The 25,107-nt window shown below is 43.1% G+C and overlaps 1 protein-coding gene across 2 annotated transcripts in view; it reads left to right on the forward strand.

Annotated features, from left to right (window-relative positions):
* Positions 1–25,107, forward strand: part of LOC119374703 (guanine nucleotide-binding protein G(s) subunit alpha) — a 132,200-nt gene that overhangs the window by 5,435 nt on the left and 101,658 nt on the right. For both annotated transcript variants that reach the window (XM_037644887.2, XM_037644892.2), the window contains exons 3-5: positions 6,681–6,735; positions 6,830–6,949; positions 15,967–16,064. In XM_037644887.2, the coding sequence (XP_037500815.1) occupies positions 6,681–6,735; positions 6,830–6,949; positions 15,967–16,064 (273 nt within the window). The remainder of the gene's footprint in view (positions 1–6,680; positions 6,736–6,829; positions 6,950–15,966; positions 16,065–25,107) is intronic.

Consider the following 25,107-nt stretch of genomic DNA (forward strand, 5'->3'; position numbering starts at 1 on the left):
GGGAAAATTCATTCTGCACAGTGTTGTGAAAAGCCACCAGACGAAGTTCACATCCTCCTCCAAATAAATGTGAACGCATGCCTGTTTTGTTAAATGAATTTTGTTCTGTTGTAACTTCACATTATCAGGTTCTGTCCTATTTAAACCCAGGTGGTCGAAATTTCCAGAGCCCTCCACTACGGCATCTCTCATAATCATATCGTGGTTTTGGGACGTTAAACCCCAGATATTATTATTAGTTAGAAATGCCACAAATTTCAATGGAGGCGAAATGCTAGACGCCTGTTTAGGTGCATGTTATAAAACCCCAGGTGGTCGAAATTTGTGGAGCTCTCCACTACAGCGTCCCTCATGACCTTATTTTGTTTTTGGACGTAAAACCCCAACAGTTATTATTATTGAAATGCCACAAGGAGACAGGTAAGGATTACTTCGTTTGTAGTAGGTTTGAAGCCTAGAATAATATGTTTTGATATGTAGGATTCTTGCGCGATCCAGATATCCATTTCGCTAGAGCCTATTTCGGTTTTGCTAGAGCCTATTTTTAAATCATCTGTTACAGCAAATATCAGGTATAACAAACTAAATAAGAGTCTCGATGTTACTAGTATGTTATAACGAGGTTCAAGTGTACCAAATCATTTCACGGAGGTAGCTGCCACGGTGATGTACTAGTTATGGTGGTTGACTGCTGACCCGAAGGTTGCAAGTTGAATCCCGGCCGTGGCGGCCGCATTTCGATGGAGGCAACAAATTTCTAGAGGCCCGTGTGCTTAGATTTAGGTGCACGTCCCCAGGACGTGCACCTAATTCCCAGGACCCCAGGAGAACCCCAGGAGGTTGAAATTTCTGGAGCCCTCCACTATGGTGTCTCTCGTAATCATATCGTGGTTTTGGGACATAAAATGCTAACAATTATTACTGTTTTACGGAGGTGGTGTGCTCATAGTTGCACCACGAGGGATTTAACAGTTGTGCTGTTGATTATCCACCTGCGTGCGAAAGTAACCATTGCTTCTGAAAACTTAGTTTGTTGCAGCGGTAGGGTTTCTTACTTTTACGTAGAGGGAAAACTAGTACTGTGATGCGGTTGTATGCATGAGAATGCCAGGATATAGTGGCTTTGGATTGCTTTCGGAGAGCTGGAACGCTAAGTTTTTCATCTGTCACAGTGGCTCATATTTTACTGAAGCAGCATGTGAATAGCTGTGTTAAAAAAAAAAATTGAGCACTTCTAGTTGGATGTATACAGCAGTCGACTGTTAAAGCGAACACCCCTTTAATACTCCTTGGCGACCATGTGGCTCCTCTGCCAGCCGGCAAGTGTTTCATGCAGGCGCAGTTTGCGCTGTGAGTTTGCGCTGCTATTGTCTGCTGCCGCGCTTCGAATGTGTGGCAGCAGACATACTTCATGAATTGTCATGAAGTGAGCCATTCATGTGTTGAAAGAGCACTGCGCCTGTGTGAAACTCGCTGCAGCCGCCAGCCGGTGGTGGTGCCTACTAGCTTCCACACACACTGATGTTCCCTGCTGTATACAGTGCTCACAGATTAAAACACAATTCAGGGCCAAGTAATTCACATATACTTTTGTTTCCATAGTTTTCAGCTTGTCATATCGGCGTAATTTCAACTTGGAATGCTTGCATGAGAGCCAACATTACCTTTAGCGGCCAGATTTGTAGTGATGTGATTCGGTTATCTTGAGCAATTGCACATAGCAGCCGCTAAACTAAAAAGTTCCGATGTCATATTTCACTTCATGAGCACTGTGGAACTAGACGAAATGTGAACAAGCATTCGTGGGCTACTAAATTTTGAGGGCATCTGCCCGAGCGTTGTGACAGTTTGTCATCTATTTCTTCTTCTCACTGCTTAAATATGCACTGCAGTTGAGTGAACTTATTGCAAGGTGAAAGAAACTTCTGATTTTTTTATTTGAAAGAAGCCTTGTCTGTGCAGTCTGATCCATGTTTTAGGCCAAGCCTCACTCAGTGCTAGCCAACACTAGCCTCGTATACATATGCTGCCATTCCCATAATGGAGTAGTGCCCGTTGGTAAACTCGCGTAGGCAGTGGTGCTAGATTTTCCTCTAGGTAATGTTTCAAACTCTATGGTTTCCAATCTTTATGCTACAAAATTGATACAACTGCTAAAACAAGGTGTCCTTTTTTACATAATCATGTGAGGAAGTGATGAAAAATTACTTGCGTTATTCGAGTGTTTAAAATATTTGAAGAAAATAGCACTGCAACATGCATGTGTGAGTAACTTTTTCTGTCACTGCTGTGACAATGCTTAGCTCTATACTTCCTCTCATATTTTTTTTAAGTTCGGAACATGTTCGGCTGTTCTATGTTTCACAACTACTTAGAAAGTTTGCAATTCATCAGTTTCTTTTTTTCCTTTTTTTTTTGTCATTCGAAAACTGCAGGCTTTGTGCAAGTCGGAACACCGCTGCGGACCGTTATAATCAGTACTCTTGTGCAAGTGCAGGCTTCACGAATATTGGTGGCGTGCATAAAATGACCTTTGATATTGCTAGTGCTTGATGCACTTGGTACTGATTGATAGACATTAGAAACTCTGGAAAAGTTCAAAGTTGCATCATGCACCTGACGTTTGGCCACCTGAAACTTTGTGTTAAAAAGTGCTTTTACTTTTATAAGGAACTTTTTCTTTGCAATTATTTTTTTCCCCTTTAAAGTTCCCGTCAGTGCTTAGTGACTGAACTGAACACACAATTCCTGAATAGAAAATTTTATTGACGACTTTCCCCAAGAAGAAAGGCCCATAAATGGTGTGTCAAATTGAAAAGAAATTGTATTGAAACAGTGGAGTACAATAATTTTTTTAGTTCCGTAGAAAGCTCATATTCTAAGGAAGTTGCAATATTAGTTTCATAGTTGTAGTAGCACTAGCTGTCTTTCCAATGTTTTGAACTAAAGTCACAATAAAGCTTTATTCATGCTTTTATTAGTTCACCATTTATACATATATATATATAATTTCCATTAATTTCTGTACAGGTCATGCTGAAACATTGGTCTGAAAATTTTTTTTTTATAGAGTCGCAGTCAAGATCTTTTGTCCTTAACAACCATAACCATAGGTCCGGTTGCATCCCCCCCTGGAAAAGGTCACATAAAACACATCAAAGATGCGCAGTGCCACATTCATCAACAGTACAGTTCAGTAGTTATTGAATGTTGTGCAGTGCGTGTCCTAGTCTTGTCACGTCCTTGTCATTTTAGTGCTGTACCTTGCTTCCTATTGAGCACCACCTTGCAGATGGTTGTTACGTTGTGCCTGTCAGATAGTGGTACTGTGGGCAGTGTGATTCTGCTGTTGCTTGCAAGCATTGCGCTGTATCTGGAGGGAGGGTGTCATCTCAGATGTCTACTTGGAGTCTTCAGACATTAATTACTCTAGGTCTCATAGCTGCTGTTCAGAGTAATGGAGTTATAGCGATCACTGACATCTGTTTTTACGCAACCGAAATTCATTTCATGCAGTATGTGACTCTGTGTCAAGAAAATTTAGAGAATTGCTTTTGAGCTTATATGACATCTTTTAAAAATGCTTTGGATTATTGCGAAACTTGTTCGTGAGGTATTGAGCAAGGAGGAAAATAATTCATGCACCTGCACTGACTTGCTGACACACGGTTAAGCACGTTTAGAGCATTCTGCGTCTGCTGTTTTCTGAAATTTATTTTTTTTTCCTTGGGGGGGGGGGGTGTCCGACCCCTCTCTCTTAAGCACCTTTGTGCATGCATTTGTATGTGTGTATATGTACAGTCAAGTGCAAAATTTGAGAGACCATGGGAACACGTGCCAAACTGCATCACTGTGCCTTCTGCCGACTGCATAGCTGAGCACGAGAGTTCATTCGTACTGCACACGCACGTTTTTTTCGGCGTGCCAGTCTGCTCATTCGCTCGCTTCTACTGCGAACGTATCGGGACACGTGAGAGCACGCAAGGTGCCACTTGTGCAGTCACTGCGGAAGCGCTGAGCAATAATAGCGATGAAACACCTCATTTATAAAACTAGGCATTTTTGCAACAATGTTATCGGCCGGGCGCTTCCACACTTGCTGCAGAAGTGACATCTTGCACTCTGCGCGTTACGATACGCTCACAGTTGAAGCGAGTGAACGAGCTGACTGGCAGGTCGAAAAGAATGAGCATGTGCAGTATAAACTTTCGAGCTTATCCATGCTATTGGCAGAAGGCACAGTGATGCAGTTTGGCACGCGTTTCCATTTTGCACTCGGTTGTACATACAAAATGCAGAAATTTCGGCATGGATTGAACTCCCCCTTTGTTTTGCCACTGTTAACCACTGGTTAGCATCCATTACACAGACGTCTTCAAATGCATCCAATTTATGTTATGGTGGGGCTAAAGACAGCCAAATTTGAATAATGTTGGATATTCATGCCAGTGTTGTTGGTTCATATGCAACCAGAGGTCTGCTGGGTTTTTAACTTTCAATTCTTTTCTGCTTTATCCCAAGTATATCTCGTTGAAACTCTGGCAGCATTCCTATTGTCACATATAAGAGGTGACAGCGAAAATAAGGTCAAAGAAGAGGAAGACGAGAGCGTTGCGCAACTGCATTTTTAATACATACTAATAGCAAGGCACATTTTCCAGAAAAGAACTGCAAGCACAACAAAACAAACACGCTAATAATCCCGCAACAAACAAGGCTATAACGCAGAAAGCAAATACAAGAATCAAGTAACTCGACAGTATGAAGCGTTCGTCACTGAACTCGTGGCGTTCTGTGCCGATGCAAGCGGAGGTCTGGTGTCACGTGGGTCACTGGCGTTGATATTGCCGTCAGAGTTGATGGTGCAGGCTTGCTCTGTTGAACGCGAACTGGCGTTGGGCTTGACTTTTGGAGGTTTCTGGGTTCTCCGACCTGTGCTTTGCAGGTACTTGAGGCAGCCAGCATTTTCCAAGAACCAGGATCTGGCTCAGGCGAGGACTACACTATGGTATCGTAGGATGGTGCACTTGGAACACAAGCTGACAGCGCTCCCTGGGCGTTGCAGGTAGTTGCGGCTGCCATCCGATTCGTTGAATGTGTTTTCGAACTGCTGGGGACTATGGTGCTGTGCTGCAGAACAAAAGAGCACGAGTGCCCAGAACAGAAGCCAGCGATGCTCCTACCCAGCTCATACGCTGAGGATCGAGCACCTCGCGCCCAATGCCCTGTCGCCTTCTTTTTATATCTCCCACGTCGTTTTCCTCTTCTTCTAGTCGCACGGTTGTACGCCACTTCATGCTTATCGTCTTCCTCTTCTTTGATGTTATTTTCGCTGTCACCTTTTATATGTGACACCCATACAAAATGAAATACAATTCCAAAGTGTGTTGCATCTATGACTGTTAATATAGTTAATGCATTTAATTGTCATGATTATTTTTGAAGTCTATGAACTTGTTGCTTTATTATATTCCATCTCACAAGCTGGTTGCGGCACTGTGGAGGCTATGGGCTGTTTAGCCAATAGGAAGAGCAAAAATACGTCATGATGTATTCATCCGTGCCCATAGTCTGCTCAGCATCCGCATAGCGTCTGCAAGTAAAGTGAGCTTACGGCAGCACCCAACGCCCTTTATCGTTGGGCAGCAATGGCAGTGCCAGAAAAATAAACATGGAGGCGCCCATTGAAGCTGGTTTCTTCTTCCTCAAATTTATAGTCGTCAACGTGCGCTGTCTGACCCATAAATTCTAAACTGACGCTTGTGTTCGCGTTATATTTGTGTCCTGACGCTTCAGCAGCATTGTATTCCTAACTATTTTGCACAGTTTCCAAGATTCATTCTAAAATTCTTGTGGACAAGGCTTAGCAGGCATGACTGCTAATTCTCGTGGACAAGGCTTAGCAGGCATGACTGAACCAACAGTTGATCTCAACAAAACATACCTCATATTTTTTCCTCAGCGTGAGATGACGCAAAGTGATAGCTGATTCCACCATTTATTTATTGCTATCAGGACTGTGGGCAAGTAGCAAGCCCGAGTCTAGATCGAAGCGGGCGGTCGCGTTTGCATGGGCGCTGCCATGTTGCTTCACCACCACAATTAGTGGCGGTTACTGATGCAATAATGAAAGGCACAATGACGTATGTGTGGATTGTGATTAGCGTATTGCATATCACTATGACGTTGCACGTGCCAAACAAAGCACATTTTCTCTTAACCTTGCCAATTATAATGCATTTAGTGTATCCTCTTACGTTGTGCCCTGAAGTCGGTGTTTGCGGCCTTGTAAACTAACAAAAAAACTCGTGCTGGCTGCCGCCTCTGCTGCCACCGGACGGGTAAAGTGGGGAAGACGGGACGACTCGAACCGCGTGCCTTCTCTCCTATTTCTTCTTAGCATCGCTTCGATGCGGCCTGTGCGCCTGCTCGCGTTTTTGGGAAACAGTGAACAGTTCCTCACCAGACGTTGTTGCTCTCGGTTTGTCCTGTATGCGCTCTACACGCAGTTGCAAACAGAACTGTGTTTTGCTGTGCAAGCATGTGGCTTGCTTGCACCTCGTAACTTCTATCCTGCTGCAACCAGCTTGTAAGATAGAGTATAGCTTTGTAATTTTTGCGTGCTGTTGTGTTATAACTTACTGCCACACTAATGTGAAATAATCTTACCTGCATTTCAGAGAGAAGAAACAAAAAATAGAAGATATAAAAAAGAACATACGAGATGCAATCCTGGTACGGCTCTAGTTTTTATATTCTTGTGGCACTGTAAGAATAATTTTCAGATTTTTGTGCAGTGCACTGACATACATTATCGCACTCCAACCAGACTATCACCGGTGCCATGAGCACACTTGTACCACCGGTACAGCTGGAAAAATCTGAAAATCAATGGCGGGTGGACTACATTCAGGATGTAGCCAGCTCCCCAGACTTTGACTACCCTGCGGTAAGTCTAGGCAGGGCTGCTGCTTTTTATTGCTTGTTAAAGTGGTGTTGACATTGCTCATTTGCAAATAGCAGGCAGAAAGCACACACACTCTCACTTGCTCACTCGCTCTCTCTCGGCGCTGTTTTGAGTGGCTCATTCATACCTATTGTATCATTCATTTGCCATAAACAAGCTGACCTGCTGATGTAGTCTGCACAAGTTTTCGCAGCTATGCACTTCCGAAAAGTTCTGGGTCAGATTTCAATGTGATTGCACAATATATGCATAGGGGGTCATTAGGAGATCACCTGTGACAACACTTTTCTGACTTTTCAAGCGCGCTTGGGAAGGAACCGATGTTATTTGCGTGACAGATGGTAACAAGGGGGTGCTAGTAAAAATATTTGAAAGATATACAATAATAGTTCACTTTGACATACACGTTCTAGGATGGGAAATTGAAATCAAATAGTAGTGGAGTAATGTTTACTTGGGGGGTCCTCAAGCATCCTCAGGCTTTGTGAAAAGCACATTCTATGAACAGCAACCACTGCTATGAGTAGCTCAGCCAAACTTTGTAGTTGCATGCAGCACATAGAGTTCACAAGCGAAGTACGAAGTTGCAACTTTCTCAAGTGTCCTTGTCCTTATTCTCAAACCTGCCAGCGGCTGACAGATTTGGTGTGCTTCTTACCGCGGGGTGCTGCCACATGCCACCGCTGTGCTCTGTAGCGTGCTAAAATTACACAGCAGCACTAACATGCACCAGAATCGTACCGTGAGTGGGCAAACACATTTCCTGACACGTGCTCATGTTCATGATGTGCACTGACGTTAATTCTTGCCCCCATTCCCCTGTGTAGTTTCCAGTGCACTCGTCGGGGCAAGAGCAGAGAAAAAGCATTTCAGAGTGCTTGACAAATCCCTATAACTGCTCTCATTCTTTACGGAATCAAAAAAATATTTGTGGCAATCGATTCTTGGAGCAGTAAATTCCGATGCTGAGTTAATTCGATGAATACTTGGAAAAGTAGTTCAGGACCCCTTTAATGTAAATACTAGAACTATGACCACTTTTCAAGATGTGCTGCTTTAAAATTGGGTTAATACATGGACTGTAACAACACTAATACTTTAGCTAGTTGGTTGAAATTCATAATTGAAATAGGGAGTGCAAACAGTACACAAGACCACAGTTGACGGTGCTGTGTTTTTTGTCCTTTTTCTCCACAATTTTTTGTATTGTTTGGGCTGCTGTATAAATTATGAAATACATGGGTGTTACAAAACCATGTGTGAAACTTTTAAGGGTGGTTAATCAGCTGTAATGCCTACATATAGTTTAGCATACTTTAGAGGCATATAAAGAAATGGCTCTAGTCTTATATTTACTGATCGCGAGACATTGCCTCGCTAATGCTTGGCTTCAATTTTGTGATTGAGACTTGTATGTCATAATGAATAATTAAAAAGGCCGTGAAGTTTTTAAATTCGCCATTGGATATTGTGATTTGTCTTGCAGGCAACATCTGCCACATCAGCAATCCACCTCAACAACACAAACTCTGCAATGTTTTTGAATTGGTTAAAAAAATGTTGACAAAGCACAGTATTCTTCATGGAACTTGAAATAGCATTTATTTTTGTTCAGCTTTCTTGGCAAAATAGTCAGGAAAGGATGAAGTGCAGACGTGCAGAATTTGCAAATGAACTTGCTTGTTTATTCAGCATGTGGCCATTGATTGGCTACATCCCTCGTAGAAATTAATTTATCAAGTTTGCAGAATGCTGAGTGCACTAGTAAATGTAATTTTCCTCTTCCCATTCTGAAAACTAAAAAGGGGGATATTCTTTGAGTATTATATTTATATGGCTTTGAATTAAGAGATGCCTAGTGAATAGTAATGTATAATTGAAGTGGCAAATAACATCTTTGGACATTGGAATCTTATTATTTATGGAGACTTGGTAGGACAGCAAAGATACAAGAACTAAGGTTTGTATTGTCACATAAGAGATTCTACACAAGCTGTCTGGCATTTGAGATTGATATATCAGGACTAGTTAGGTGATAGAAATGCATTTATTTATATCATGAATGAACATTATGTCCTGAAGCCTCAGTGTAACGAGTGTTCCTCACAGATATTATGTACGCAAGCAAAAATATTCCAAAATTTTGGACGTCACACTGATAAGTTTGCACTGCAGTATGGATGTGATGTTTAAGGAAACTACCTTTCATTTTTTATTGCCACCAGCCTCTGTTCTCTGTAAGAACAGCGCGTAAAGACATAGGACAAAGAAAGGCTATATACAACAGTGCTTTCCCCTCTTTTTTGTACTGAACCTTTACACACTGTTTCCCTTATGAGTATGTACAGACTAGCCCAAGGCTTAACTGTGGTGCACTAACTGTTTTATACCCGTGAAATGAAAGTATGAGTGCTGCTAAACTGTGTTATTGTCACTCTTTATTGTCTGCACGAAATTAGTTGGTGAAAAAGGGGCTACTCAAGTTCTCATTGAGCGGTGCACAATATTCCAGCACTTTATTACTCCATAAAGCTATGAAGTACCTCTTTAGTGGGTTTAGCATACTTTGCAGAAAACCTTGATTTGACTTATTTCTTGTACTTTGAGGCTTTTTTAGGAATAGTTGGTAATATCTAAGCAACATTTTTGCTGCATGTGTTATCATTTGAGAAGGATTAGCTGTCTTCTAGATATGGGCATTAAACACTCAAGCGCATCATTTCTCTTTAAACATGATGTTGAACTGTTCTTGGGTGAAAATTTGGACAGGGATCAATATTAGCGACTCTACCTGAACAGATAAAGAATGTTTACCTGTTTGGCATGAAAAAAATTCATCAATGTAGAGGTACTAATAGCTTGTTAGGACTCGTAGATGTCTTTCATGCATTAGTCAGGACAGCATCGCATAGTGTGTACGGTTAAGGCTGTATTCATCTAGAAGTATCGTAGTTCAAATTGCAGCCTTTTGCAGCTGTATAAGAGGTCATTTGCCTTCTAATGTGTTATTTAAGCAAACGTAAAGCACAGCAAGGAGGGGTGTTGAAGGGGGGGTTCCAACTCCCTGAAAGTTTTCAGTTTGTATGTGTACACACAGAGAGGTGGAAAGTTGGATCCCTCCCCTCCCCAACGCCACCTTTTGAAACAAAATCTCCAAATCCTACCTTGACTTACTCTTCACCATCATCATCGTCAACCCTGTGCAGGATGCCTTCTATTCCAACCATCTCCAATTACTCATTTCACCAGCTGGCACGATCCAGTGCCTACAAATTCCTTTGTGATCACAGTAGTTCTCCGTAGTTCTCGACTGCGCTTACCTTTCCTTAGGGCCCATTTTTATGACTCCTACAGGGATGCAACAGCTGCGCCAATTGCGCCATTTTGATACAATTTCATTTTTCTGCGCCGAGCTGCGCCAAAACCGCGATATTTCTCGAAATTGCGCCACGCTGCGCCAAAACGCCCCCGGTAACCGCAAAACTTTTCGGTTGCGCTAGTTTTAGCCTCGTTTTAACGCAAAACGAAGCCCGTATTGGCGACCTAATGTTGAAAGAAGCACCAGAGGCACTTTCATCCAATCCAATTCGACCCAGTGGCGCTTGACTCAAACAGGACGTTAATCTGTTCCGGTGTGTTTACTGGTGGGCCGGTGGGCGTAAATGAAGTTTTTACTACTGGTTCAAACGCTGCTTTACAGGGTCATTCAGCATGAGCAAAGGTGAACGCCTATTTAATGTGGAAGCACCGCATAAAGAAAGTTAACTTACAAACGAGCCGTTTGACACGTGCTGCAAATCTTAGTGGGGATGTCGTTATTGTTTGGTGGATTCCGGTTCAACGTTGCCTTTGTTCAAATAGCAGTACTCACGTGCACGAATTCGCGGGTTGTATACAGTAAAGTCTTTTTAAATCTACTGACGAGTAAAGCTTTTGCTTAGAGAAGTACTACACGCGAAAACCCTGACCGCCTTAGCCGAAAGAGTTCATCAAGGTACTTGCTCCCCCCCGGTCGCGGTGAGGCCGACACCACAATGTGCCGAAAAAGGCCTTCCGTTTTTTTGGAAATGTGGACATTGGTCGACTAATCATTTAGACGGCGACGCGAGTGCGGTCACCGCTTTCCTGGCGCGAATGCTTCATGGCAGATACCAACGAGCTTGTCAGTACGAGTTATCGCCAGCAACCTTATCGCGATCAGGTTCTTTATATCTGCTCGGTAGCACGTGCGGCATAGCGCTATTGGTACTATACTGTTAATATATTGCACGCATAATATAGGCGACGAACCCAAGTATGCCGTTGGCTGACGCCACCTGAGCGGAAACGCAGATTGCGCGTCGCTTGCAGAAAAGAAAGCAGCTCACCATTGTTAACCCAACGAAATCTTTGCCATATCCCTACATGCGGTCACGAGCGGAGCGGGTAGGAATACTCCTCGGGAAAAGCTGTCGTACGGTAGAGCACGCGACCGACCCGTGAGTGATGGCGTCCGCTTTGTTGGAGACGCGCTGCACGAAACTAGGAAGGGTTTGGCTCTACGCGGCGACAGCCACTGCGTTCAATCAAACGATGCCGACTTTCGCTGTGCATAGCTCCCTTTCTCTCTCTCTCTCTCTCTCTCTCTCTATATATATATATATATATATATATATATATATATATATATATATATATATATATATATATAAAGATAAGGGGGAGGACGCACTTATGAAGATTGTACTTATTGGCTGGTTTGTCTTAGACGTTGCATGACATATAAACAGCGGACTTAAGACTTTTCTCTTGAACTATATACACATATGGCGGCTCTCTTTAAAATGGACTTTCTCCTTAAGATCTTCTTAGCAGGGCGGAATACAAAATTCAGCGCATCGGTGCTGAATGAAGTGGATTGCAACAGTGACGTGATCAGCCAGTGGCGTAGGCCAGGTGTAAAGGACCTTGGTGCAAATTCACCAATGCACAAGGCCTTACTGGTTTCCGGAGAATTCACTGGCATTATTCAGCATGTTATTCACTGAAAACAAGATTGTGGTGGTGACATCGAAATGTTTGCATATATTTTTTTGTTACTGTTCCAAAAGCAAGCTTTGTTTGTGAAGCTGCTCCAAATTTGGAATTTTGAGCTCCAAAACGGAGTTTTTTTTCCCCGTAACCTGCTCCAAATTTGGATTTTCCTGCTCCAAAAGAGAGATTTTCCTGCTCCAAAAATTGCTCCAAATCCTATTTTGGCTGTTGCATCCCTGCTCCTATAGATCTCCATTTATCTGCCCTACATTGCACAACCTGCTGAACTCCCTTTCTTCTTAAATTCAATTGTGTTGTATGTCCTTGTTTGCAAGGGTAGTTATGTGCAACCCATTTTTATTCAGTAGGTTTCCTCCTTATGATTCAGGTTCCCTTTGACGACATTGATAAATGCATTCTTGCACCAGCTTTAGATGCTGAGTGCCAATCTTTTTGTGCTGAGCTGTTGAACATATCTTGAGACTTGCTCTCATACTTTGATGACTGTGCTTGTCAGTCACATGTTGCAAGTCATATCCTTGTCATCATTACTGTGATTTTAAATTGTCATACCCGATCCTTCACAGTCTAACAGCTTTGATATTTCTAAGCATGCAGCCAATAATAGCATTAGAAGAATTGTGTCTCTTTGCCTGATACCCTTGTTAGTCAGTATTTAATTTGAGTGCCTCAGGAATCTATAAAGATATTTTCTAAGATATTTACAGTACATCTATGACTGCTGTGTCTCTATTGAACTTAATGCATTTTTCCAGTCTGTGTTATGATGTCTACTGTTAGTTCATCTTTTCCCCTACTTTTCCTCTTAACTTATCTTGTGAAGCTTCTAACTTGCACAAACTTCTTAGTCGGGGTTATGTGGCTGCTGTGAGTATCATACAGCTTTGTATGGAATTGCTTTGCTGCCTTTACTCTATCATAGAAATTTCTTATGACATTATCCTGCTTATATTTCAGTGCATACAACTTGGCCTTGCCAATATCAAGTTTCCATTTTGTTAATGCCATGCTGCCCCATTGTTTACTACACCCTGAATATTTGGGCCATTGTAATTTTGACTATTGTTTACTTTCTTCTTGTTTTATCAACTTTGATAGTTCGATCAATTCTGTCTGATATCTGCAGTTAGACGCTTTCATGCACAATTTTTTCTTAAGACCTTTGTTGCTTGGGAAAGTTTGCCTATTTGCTCTCTTGATATCTTTCTTCCACTTTTGACTGTGGCTTGAAAAATTTTATTTTTTTTTAGGTTTAGCTTTTTTTTTGTTGCCTTTATCCTTCTGTTCCAAAGCATCATATTTGTTTGTGAGTACTAGTCCGAATTCATTAGTTTTTTTGCCTGGCTGCCTGGTGGATTGTTTCTCTTTCTCTCTTCAAATTGAAAGCTATCCTGAACCTAATTCACTGCCTATGATCACTGCAATATATATGCAAACTCGTATATGCTATTCCTCATGTTGATGCATAGTTGACAGTTGTTTTTTCTCCACTCATGCATTGAAGTTGCCTATGATGGTAGTGCTGAGTGTCCAACTTCATAATTGCTAATTCAACATCCTCATACAACTGTGTCACTTCACTAGTACATTGTGATGAGTAAGGATTGAGGTGTGTTTAGCTTTGTTACGATTACTGCTACCTTTATTAATGCTGTAGAATTCATCAATGTTACTTGCTCTCTCCTCAAGAGTTTGTAATTGTCTTCAATGTTGCCTCTTATTTGGAAGCTTTTTGTATATGATGACATGGCCATTTGTCAGTACTTTATTTACCGCAGCAGTTTTCCCAAGCTTGCTGAGGTTAGTGACATTATAGGCATGGCAGTTCCTCAGATATAGGTTAATACAATCTGTTAACAAACTAAATCTAAACTACAGTCGCTGAACTTTGCCTTATTAGTATGTGGAAAATGTTGGAAGTACACAACTGTCGTCAGCAACAAGAGCTGCCCGCGTGTTTCAAAGAGGGAAGGAGGGCCCATCTATTGTATGCTGTTGGTTCTTCATTCATTAAACCTTCATGTATTTTGTCTCGTGCTCGTGTAATCAGACACCAAAGAAACCTAGAGGTTGGGAGAGCTATCTCCTATCATGAAACCATAGAAACTAAGGCATTGGGCACATTGAATAAAGGACTGTAATAAGATGTGAATATTCTGTACTTCAAGCAGCCATTAGTTACACATTATTTCCCTTTGCTTCCAAGTCTTCACTTCGTGTCACTTAAAAAAAATTTATTTTGCACAAAATCTTGAATGAAAAGTTATACGTACTGCATTCAGTATGCCCACAGAAAGTGTTAAAAAAGTTTTAGGATTATAGCCTAAGTGGTATGTGTGACAGCAGTATGAACTGTCAATTTTACAAAATCTGAAAGCTTGCCATTGAGTGAAAAACTGGCTTTGTGAACCTTGAGATATGACATCTTGGTTATATTGCTTGCCTACAATACACTTCCATTAACTTGACCCCAATTATAGCTAAATTTTTTGGTTAATTAGATCCAAGATGAAGGTTCCTACTGGCTTCTGTCCATATCCCTGGGCAAAATATTTATAATAATATCGGCCTAATATTAGCCCTCATTGAAAGGTCAAACTTGACTGGCCACTAGACAGTGTGCGTGCATGTGACCACAACGATGATCCTGGTCATGACCTCACTGGTTGCTGTGTCTTCCTTGGGGGGGGGGGGGGGGGGGTTAGGGGTTAGGGACAGTAAATGTGTCACACATCTCAGAAAACTGCCAATTTTCACCTGGCCTTGAATACATTTTGAAGCAAAAATGATAGTTCGCAATGAGTGATTTTGTGTTATTACCATCTTAAAACAAATGCTTTTTCTTCAAGGAAACTGGTTTGAGTACTGTTCATGGCATTAACAGCAGCCTACCACCAAAAACAGTGTCATCACCTTTATGTCACAGGATGGCAGCGGAAAAGTTTTTTACAAAAGTTGTTTCACTCACTTTACTATAACCCCCAATATTAAAGGAGCCCTGCTGCTTTTCTTTAAGCATATTTTTGCTCAAAATTTTTAGCATAATCACTTGGAGATAGCGAGTAGGTAGAAAAAAGTACGAACGTGTATTTCACAATATAAAGGCTGCTGTTAAAGCAATGGCCAACAGCATCTCTTGCAACGTTAGCTTCTTTGTCTTAGTGATTCAAGGTGCTCATTTGATCTTGGGCTAATGCACAATGCCTTGCAACAGTATTAAACAAGTAAGAGCAAAAGGTATTAAAACTTCTGCAAACCTGAGATAGAGGAAACATAGAGTTCAAAATACAGGTAGAATGAGAGTTACCCTTCTGTTAACCCCTGTAGCTTTGGATACATTTTATTCTCTCATGCTGTGGAACTACGGCACCCATTAGCAACAGTGCACTGTGTATACCTGCCAGCTCTCCTTAACTTCTAAACTTTCCATATTGTTTGCACAAATTTGGGCTTGCTGTATGGTTTTGAGTGTTGCGTAAAGTTTTTCGAAAATACATACTTTGGAAAAGTTGTAGAGGTGGCAAAAGATGGCAAGAAAGTCTAAGGAAAACAATATATGGACTCCGTTCATGGCACATGAACCAGAACACTAACCAAGGACTACCTCTCCAAACTCCTCTGATGTCCCAGCTGCTCTGTCTGTTTACCTTTTCCACACCTTAAGTGTGTGCGAAGCAGGGCCTTGCTATGCCCACCTTCTGAATTGCCTATGCCAAATCCAGAGAAAGAGGCCGAGTAAAAGTCGACATATTACACATGTGCGACAGTGATGCAATTGTACTACCAGTATTTACCAACAGACACATTTTATTGCACAACATTGTTCCCCTTAAACAGCTCATTGCAGCTTGTACTGTATTTTGTATGTCATACTTTGTCCTTTCGTTTTTTTTTTTCTTTTTCCACAGGATATTTTGCAAGCTGAATTATTCTGTGCATACTAATGCATTTTGTACGATTGACAGGAGTTCTACGAGCACACGGAGATCCTCTGGAAAGACAAAGGTGTCCAGGCTGCCTTTGAACGCTCAAATGAGTACCAGCTGATTGACTGTGCGAAGTAGTATGTGTCATTTTATTTACTATTTTTTTCTTGCCTGTACCCGCATGTATGCAAACTTTAGAGTGTGATCGAAAAGAAATGGACACTATGCTTGACTTTTGGTGACTTGTAGATGGATTACACTGACAAGCCGTTTTTGGTTCTATTACGTAGTAGAAATTGCTAATGGTGACATGTAGAGAAGTTTATTTTCAGCTACCTAGTACTTGTCATTGGCCATCCTGTAAAGAATTCGTGTGAATACGGAGTACCTACGAGGGGAAAGTATTTGCGTCAATACTTCCCTCAATAAGGTTCTTGTTGGCATGCGCTGTAAATGCGGTTGCAGCCATAGAACTGCGGGGTGGTGATTCTGAGCAACCAAGGCGCTTAATGGGACACAGTGAAGTTGCTTGAGATCAAGTGTCATTCTTTAGCATCATTTAATAACTTTCACATTTAAAGAGGTGTCTAAGATGTAATGGGTGAGTGTGCAGTGGGCTTTTTTCACTGGGTGAGTATGCATGCTTTTGTGCATATGAAGGGAGAAAAACCGCATGCTATGAGGTTTCTGAAATTTTGGGGTGTTTTATACTAACGCCATACCTGAATCATTGAGTGTGTAGAAATATTTGGTGTCTGATATCACTCTGTGTTTGTAGATTTAAACCATTCAAATACACAACCAACACTCACTTCAACCAAATTCATCTAATGCAGAATATTAGATTTTGGTGTGCAGGTGCGTCTGCTTAACACTTTCGTGATTGTGGAAAAATTGGTTGTTTTTGGGCAGTCCAGGAAATACTTTTTCTGACACAGAAATTGATTGATGCTGAAGTATAGGGTATCAAATGATAGAGGAAGAATTGGTCTTTCCAACAGTATTAATTTCAAACAACAGATTTATTTCAAATGTTATAAAAAAATCATCAAAACAGAAAAATGTAACAAAAAATATGAAAACATCAATGCTAGTCTGCACAGGGTAAACATAAAAAAAAATCGAAATATATGTTTTGAACACAAAGCCTTTATAAATAAAGTAATACTGCATTTATAATGTCTTAGTACAAAAGTTATTTACATACGTGCAAAAATATAAGCAATAGTGCCTATCATGCCACAGCGCTAGTTTCTCGACGCAGTGAAACAAAGATTGTCTGCACATGTTTCGCAGAAAACATTTTTTTTTCTGCTCAACTTTCCTTTCTTTGTTGCATAGTTTGCAGTTTGCAATTTTTTTGTGGCTGTTGTTGGGCACTCTGAGGTGCACGCTGATGTTCTGGGTCGGTTTTATGCACTATCGCCATCCGTACTGAAGTTTGACGAATCGAAGTTGTCTCCCGTGCTTCTACCATTATCCAGAGATTGACGTTTAGAGTCATCGGAACCCGTCGAAATTCGCCGCTTTCGTGGAGCACTTGCGAGCAATGTCGACGCCATAACCAAAACCACGAGCGCTCAACTCCCTGACTGCAAAGGAGCTTTAAAAATTCCCCCACGGCGGAAAAAAGAAACTCAAAAGCGAAACTGATAAGGTACTGCCTCTTTTACCCTTTAAATGGCGTTAGCTGTCCAGAAGTGCTCAGAGAGTGCCAAAATTTGAACTCTGAAGTCATCGATAACATACTGTCAATGGGAATAGGCGCGCTCACGAAAGTGTTAAACGAGGAATAATTTGAAGTTTGGTAAACAGTGAAGTTCAATATATGAACTGGCACCCATTTAGATAGGTATGGCCTTAAAGGGACACTAAAGGCAAATAACAATTTATGTCAGAGTGAAAGCCCAATGTATGACAACTTCTAAAACGGCAATATTATCAACAGCAGTGCCCTACTTACCGAGAAATTAAGCTAAATGTATCGCATGATGAGCGCCACGAGTGGGACATTTTCGAAGCGATTCCAATGACGTAGGGAAGTCGGCCTACAATAAATCACTAGTAATCAAACTAGCAGCAGTAAAAAAAAGAACATTCTGAGCATCAAAAGACGTAATAAAATGCTGTTTGTTCGTTTCCGCCTGATTCATGGAAAACAAAACCTCCGTGGTGTTGCCATGGGGAACGGCGCGCGCGTGGTTCAAAGGTTCCGTTTTCGCCGAACTGTGCCTCGCCCGTCTCAGTGGTAGTTTCGGGATCGCGTACTGCCGTGCGTGTTTTGCGCGCTCGTGAAAGTCGCTCTGACAGAAAGTTCGACAAAACGCCGCATGCGTGTGATATTGCCGGATGCCCGAATGGTGCACAACGCCAGTGCTGCAGCAAGGAAACCGGTGTGTCTTTTCACTGGGTGCCGCGGAATGAACCCTTACGTAGAAGTGGCTTAGTGTCATGCCATTGCGCCAGTGTGCTAAACAGTCAAAACCTCTGCGTGTGTGCTCGCTGCACTTTCGTACTGAGGATTACGAGACCAACCGCAACTTGGTGACGGCTTTGAATGTGCCCATCCGAGCAAGTCTTTGCCGCAGCGCCGTTGTTGCTACTGTGGGTCCCGCTACTTCCACTGGGCTGCTACTAGTGTCGGCGGCCGCGCAGTAAAAGCGGGCAACGTTGGGCACGGCAGCAGTGACGTATGAGAGTCGTATTTTCAGGCGGGAGATTTGAAGCGCGCTAACGCGGTGCGGACCACTAAAAACTTGATTTTATTTCAAAATAAGCACTTCCTTGGCACAAAAGCAGCGCTACGAGGTTTCTGGGCCGCTATTTCAACAATTAACGTCGACTTAATATTTGCCTTTAGTGTCCCTTTAAATTAAAGCATTTGCTTACAGCTGGTGCTATCACTAGAGCCTGCCTTTCACTTGTGAAGGGTGGAATTGTGCATTCTAAAACAGGGTTTGAATTTCTTACATAGTGTAGCAATTACTTTTATGGCTATGAGAACAGTATCAAAGCCATTATTACACCAGCCAGTGTTGCTGTAGTGTTCATTTGTGAACCTGTGTGAACATGACAGTTGGTATTCACAGTCTGACAACACTGATTTTTTTACTACTGTCATGTTCTGACAGCTGTACGTGCTGCATTCTGCATTTGTTGAGTGCAGCAGTTGCTTCTCTTTCTGATAGCTATTGACAGCATTTTTGTCTAATACAGTAGTGGCAAGCAGTTTTCATAAGTATGAACATATCTAGTTAATGAGAGAGTGGCGGCTTTAATTGACGTCAAGTCAAAGATGGGGGTTGGCCCCGCTAGATGGACAAGAGCCCTTGGGCCTTGGCGGCCTCCTCAGCTTGCTGGAAGACCAAGCCCAGAAGATCTGGGTTGGAGCTGAGTAATGAGGCCCCCACTGCTCAGGATTTGATATTGAGATCCTCAAGGGGGTGTGCTTATGCATGCCTGTAATATATTTCTAAAAAAAATTTTGGTGCCCAGCTGTTCAACCTTGCTCATCGTCATATTTGAAGTGCCAGTTTAGAATGAAGGGTTGGAACTGTGAAGCAGAATGTTCAGGCTTCTGGCTTTGAAATTCTGATATTTGTATTATGAGGACATAGTCACTGTGCTTCTTATAGTTTACATTAAAATGTTTTATTTATGACCTGTTAAGCTAGATTGGATTTAGGGTTTTATGTGCCAAGACCACAATATTATTATGAGGCAGTCTGTAGTGGAGGACTCTGGATGAATTTCGACTTGGTGTTTTTTTAACATGCACCCAAATCTAAATACAGTGGAACCTCGTTAATGCGTACCTGCCGGGAACGCCGCATAACTACGCACTAAACGGTAGTACGCATTAACCACCAAGTAAAAATTTGCATCTCCTCGCATACGCCATCGCCGCCAGCAAAGAAATAAATACAGTGCCACAGCAAATATTGCCTAAAGTACCCACTGCAAAGCTTTTTCTTTCTTTTTCCCAAACTGGAGAAAAGATTCTGGTACTCTCGCACGGACCGTCCGATAGTGCCGATAGCGCGCGGTGGCGACGCCAAGGAGCATTTCGTAACTATTACAGGGTCCGGTATATGCAGTGACCAACCAACATAGCGACAGAACGGACAGTGTCTGCTTTCCGCGGTATATGTGTGTGCGTCTGTACCGCGATCTGCTACTAAATGAAAACTGACACAGTTCGAGTGAAACGCGGTACGGCTGCGTGGAGCCGATCGTCTCCTGGCTAGTTGCGTGCAGCGCGTCGCCTTCTCGGCTCACGGCGTTGCTGCCGGGCCGCCGGGCCGCTTGCTGTACCGCACGCGCGCATTTGTCGTGGGAGTGTTCTTCGTACCCACTTCGCTCCAGACCGTGCACAGATGCGGCGATGAGCACAGATGAGCTTGTTCGGTTAACGCGGCGATGACGAACTTCCTGCAAGCGATGCGCACTCCGTGACGCTCTAGCGGTCCTGGCAGCGAACGGAAGCGTGGTCGCCCAATAAAAGCGCGCAGTATGGTTACAACAGCGCTACGCTTGCTGTACCGTACGCGTGCGTTTAGCGTGATAGCGTCTATGCAAAGAGGTTTCTCGTCGCCCACGACCAGCAACGCGCAACTCCGCAACGGCGAGCTGCTTTCGTTTCTACAAAGTGGCGCGCGCTTGAACACGGCCCCGCACAACGAGGCGGCAGCGATCGGCGGCCCAGCGCGTCCAGGTTGTCGCCTATTAAATGCGTGCAGTAGGCTTAAAGTAGTGCTGCGCCGCACGCGTACCCGAGTAGATATCTGAAGATACTTATTGTGATAAGGTTGTCGGCGATAAGTCATGCTGGCGCGTTCGTCGGTGGCCGCCGCCTCACCTTCGTTCTTTCCCGATGCTTACCCGCAAAGGCATCGCCGCAATCGCGCGGAAGTCGGAATCGGTGATAGACCGATCTACGCACTTCTCGAAAAGACGGAAAACCTTTGGCGGCACATAGTGGCGTCGGGAAGTTTAGCAGCGCAGTAAAATTTTATGGGACAAAACGTTATCGCGGTACGCAGGGTACGCACTAACCGGTAGGCGTAGGGTGAAGCACTACGGCTTATGCGGTCAGCGAATGCATTAGGCTCTATGAGACTCGGTCGGGGATTCGTCGCAACTACGTTTTAACCGTTAGTACGCTTAAAGCGGGTACGTATTAACGAGGTTCGACCCCCATTGAAATGTGGCATACGTGGGCTGGAATGAGCAATGTGACACTTTAACTGCTGAGTTACCACAGCATGTAAAAAATTGAAGCTGGATAATTCTGTGTCAAGTCTTTGAAGTATGTCACAGGTATTTTTATTCATTGGTATTCATATTTGTCACCAATAGGGTTTTTGGTCCCATTGTTCCATAAATTGGCAAACAAGACTGGCATTTAATTATTAACTCATATGCACTAAATTTCATGTAACATGGCAGGCATAATGAGATATAGTTGAAACAGTTTTAACTGTAGTTGGAAAGTTAATGCACAATAAATTCAAGTAAATATTTTTGTGTGTAGTGCTGTTTAAAGGGGTCATGAAGCACCCCTTGGGCTGGTTGAAAAAACATTTCCTGCGGAAAGCTGACACGGCTATGAACTGCTCTGCCAAATATTACAGTCGTGCGTGCCGCGTAATGGCCACAAGCGGAGCGCGAAGTTGCCGTTTCCCCAGGCACCCTCTTTTCAAACAGAGGCCGGTTCTCACTCTCGTCGGTGGGCGGGGCGTCTGTCCGCTGTACGTCGCAAGAGACATAGCATGCTTATTGGCCGATAGCCGACGTAAATCGAGAGCGGCATTCGGATCAGATGCGCTTCTTGCCGCGGGGTGCCGCCACTTGCCGGCGCCGCACTCCTCAGTACACGGTAGCCGCACTCGCGCAAGCGAATCACAGCGGGAGAGCGATCGCGTTTCATGACGCGCGCTGGCGTAACTTCTTTCCCCCATGCCATCCCTCCCTGTCTAGCTTCCAGTGCGCTCGCCGGCACGAGAAAAGAGAGAAAGCGCTGTGAGCGTGCGCCAAACCCCCGTAACTCCGCTGATTCTTGACGGATTCGAGAAATTTTTGCGGCAATCGATTCGGGAGGCAGTACACTCCGATACTGAGGCCATTAGATCATTACTTGGAAAAGTGGTTCATGACCCCTTTAATGTTCATGTTCATTATGTACTTAAATTTGCTGATAAAGAGGGGTCAAACATGTAGTTTCATGAAAGGGGTTTACTTAGAAGCTCCATGCTGCAAACAGGTGTATGAGAGTATTTCCCATTCATTGTGCCAAAAAACCATTTATTAATACTATTAAGATGTTTTCAGTCATATTTACAGCGTCCAGACAATCTTCATGATTTTATTGTCATTTCTTGCTTGTTGCTGTGTCTGAAGGTTTTCTTTTTGCTAAGGAAAAACAAGATAAAACCTCTTATAGTTAGCTGAAGTTTCTCTATAACAGGATGCCTCAGGTTTTTTTAGCTACTATAGCAGAACTCATAAGCACGTTATGGATTGATTTTGTAAAAATCAGCTCTTTGTTGAAGTACAATGCACTTTACATATTTTTATATTATGGTGGAGGAATTTTATAAAGTTTACTCTTAACTAAATTTAAGATACTTTTATGTGTTCATTAGCTCTATCTGGTTGCATCTTAACTGTGTAATTACATAATAAAAATGCACCGGGGATCACATTCTGCAAGGACACCTCCCCTCCTCTACCCCTTTTTCTTAAATTCTATTATTCTTACTGCCTTGTCACAGAGTAACCAGACTGGTCAGTGCAATGCCAGACAGGCTGGATAAAAAGGGCAGATAAAATGGAAAATAATAATCATTCCAAATTAAGCTCCTAGAAACATGGGGGAAAATGAGTGTTAATTTTCTGATAACAGTCTCATTATATCATTATCCGTTGAATAAGCATTATCAAGAAATTTGATTCATGTGGGGAGTTAGTTGGACCTTTCTGCATGTCTGGAGTAGATAACCTAATGAATGGTCAGTAAGGGCTATGCAGGTAGGAGTTTTACTGTGTAAAAAGATATACTTCCCTCTTAGGGAATTATGCTGTGTTCCCTATGTCTTTGCTTTCTGGTTGCAGACTGTTGATTCAGCACTATGCTGTTTAAGTGTATAAGATGTTTGTGGCTCTAGCTTTGGGAGAACCTTTGGTAGTGTGCACCAGCAGTATATTATTTTATCAGGTTTATTGTTAGTGGCTTCGGCATTGTAAATACTTATTATGAGGTTCTTTAAAGGGGTCATGAACCACTTTTCCAAGTAATGATCTAATGACCTCAGTATCGGAGTGTACTGCCTCCCGAATCGATTGCTGCAAAAATTTCTCGAATCCGTCAAGAATCAGCGGAGTTATGGGGGTTTGGCGCACGCTCCCAGCGCTTTCTCTCTTTTCTCGTGCAGACGAGCGCACTGGAAGCTAGACAGGGAGGGATGGCATGGGGGAAAGAAGCTACGTCAGCGCGCGTCATGAAACGCGATCGCTCTCCCGCTGTGATTCGCTTGCGCGAGTGCGGCTACCGTGTACTGAGGAGTGCGGCGCCGGCAAGTGGCGGCACCCCGCGGCAAGAAGCGCACCTGATCCGAACGCCGCTCTCGATTTACGTCGGCTATCGGCCAATAAGCATGCTATGTCTCTTGCGACGTAAACTGACAGATCCGCGACGTAAACGGACAGACGCCCCGCCCACCGACGAGAGTGAGAACCGGCCTCTGAAAAGAGGGTGCCTGGGGAAACGGCAACTTCGCGCTCCGCTTGTGGCCATTACGCGGCGCGCACGACTGTAATATTTGGCAGAGCAGTTCATAGTCGTGTCAGCTTTCCGCAGGTTGTGTTTCTTCAACAAGCCCAAGGGGTGCTTCATGACCCCTTTAAAAGCAACTGTCACCTTGTTCGTATATGGCGGCATTGTTTGCATATACCAGCGCCCATCTACACACAGCTGAAATTGCATCCTCTGGGCAATAAATGAACTAGTATCAAGCAGTGACCCTATGAGAGATAAGGAACCAGATAAACATCAGTTTTTGTGAACACAACAAAAAGAAAACCGCCCGCGAGGCAACACCGAACTTGCCACCTTGCGCATGCACAGATGTGTGAGTGATAGCCGATGCACTGGCCTAAACAAATCTTGGAATGGAAACCAAAGGTTTACCCCTTAACTGCTTATGACGAGCTGAGCTCGTCATGAGAAATTGTCACTTTTTTGCTTATGACGAGGCCAGTTCGTCCAGTGGTGTTCTCCTTTTTAAAATATAGACGGCAGCACGGGCTTCGTGATAGGCGCTTTTATTGAATGAGATTCTGCACACTAAACGGCGAAATGCCCGCCTTGCGTCTCTTGCACGTTATAAATGAACATGACACAGTGCCGTGATTTGAGTGCTACCACAAGGATACTAGGTTCATCTTTGTATTGAACTATTGAGGAATAGTACATTTTGTCCACGGGAAGTCAAACGAAACCCATACTTTCTGGAGTTCAGAAATTTCTTTCGTAATACCCATCAAATGCCCCAGGTAACCAGGCCCGCAGCCAGGGTAAGGGGATGTAGCCGCCCCCCCCCCCTCTCCCGAAATTCTGATGGAGGGGGGTGTTTGGCCGAAAATAAACAATGAAAATGTGTTTTTCAAGGCCTTCGGTAAATGCCCCCCCCCCCCCCCCCCGAAAAAAATTCCTGGCTACGGGCCTGTGTATTACATGACGGTGTGAAATATGATGAATAAAGCATTTTTATAAGCTGTAAAACGTTTTCGCAAGTTTTTTTTCTATTTTGAACATGTTACTGAAGCATTTCACATTTCATGTCATAAAAAATTTAGGCAATTTTGGAACACTTTTTTATAATTTAATCGGCACTTAGGGGTTAACAGTGCAAGAATAAAAATTTGCTGCACCCCCTCAGAGTGATAGCATCTGCTGGACAATAAAAGAGTAGAAAAAAATCCGGCAGATCCCACGCACTTTGGGAATCGATGTAATGCGAAGCAGCCAGCAAAGAGCTGCATACATCGCTTTGTTTATTTTTGAGCCAAATGAAATCATTCATGCCATGGCATCTAGTTCACCATATATCGCATGTTTGCCACGCACGCGTGCATGCACAATGTGGCAATGCACAATGCACAATGTGGCAATGCACAATG

Source organism: Rhipicephalus sanguineus, chromosome 1, assembly GCF_013339695.2.
Source record: "Rhipicephalus sanguineus isolate Rsan-2018 chromosome 1, BIME_Rsan_1.4, whole genome shotgun sequence".
Taxonomy (NCBI): Eukaryota; Metazoa; Arthropoda; class Arachnida; order Ixodida; family Ixodidae; genus Rhipicephalus; species Rhipicephalus sanguineus.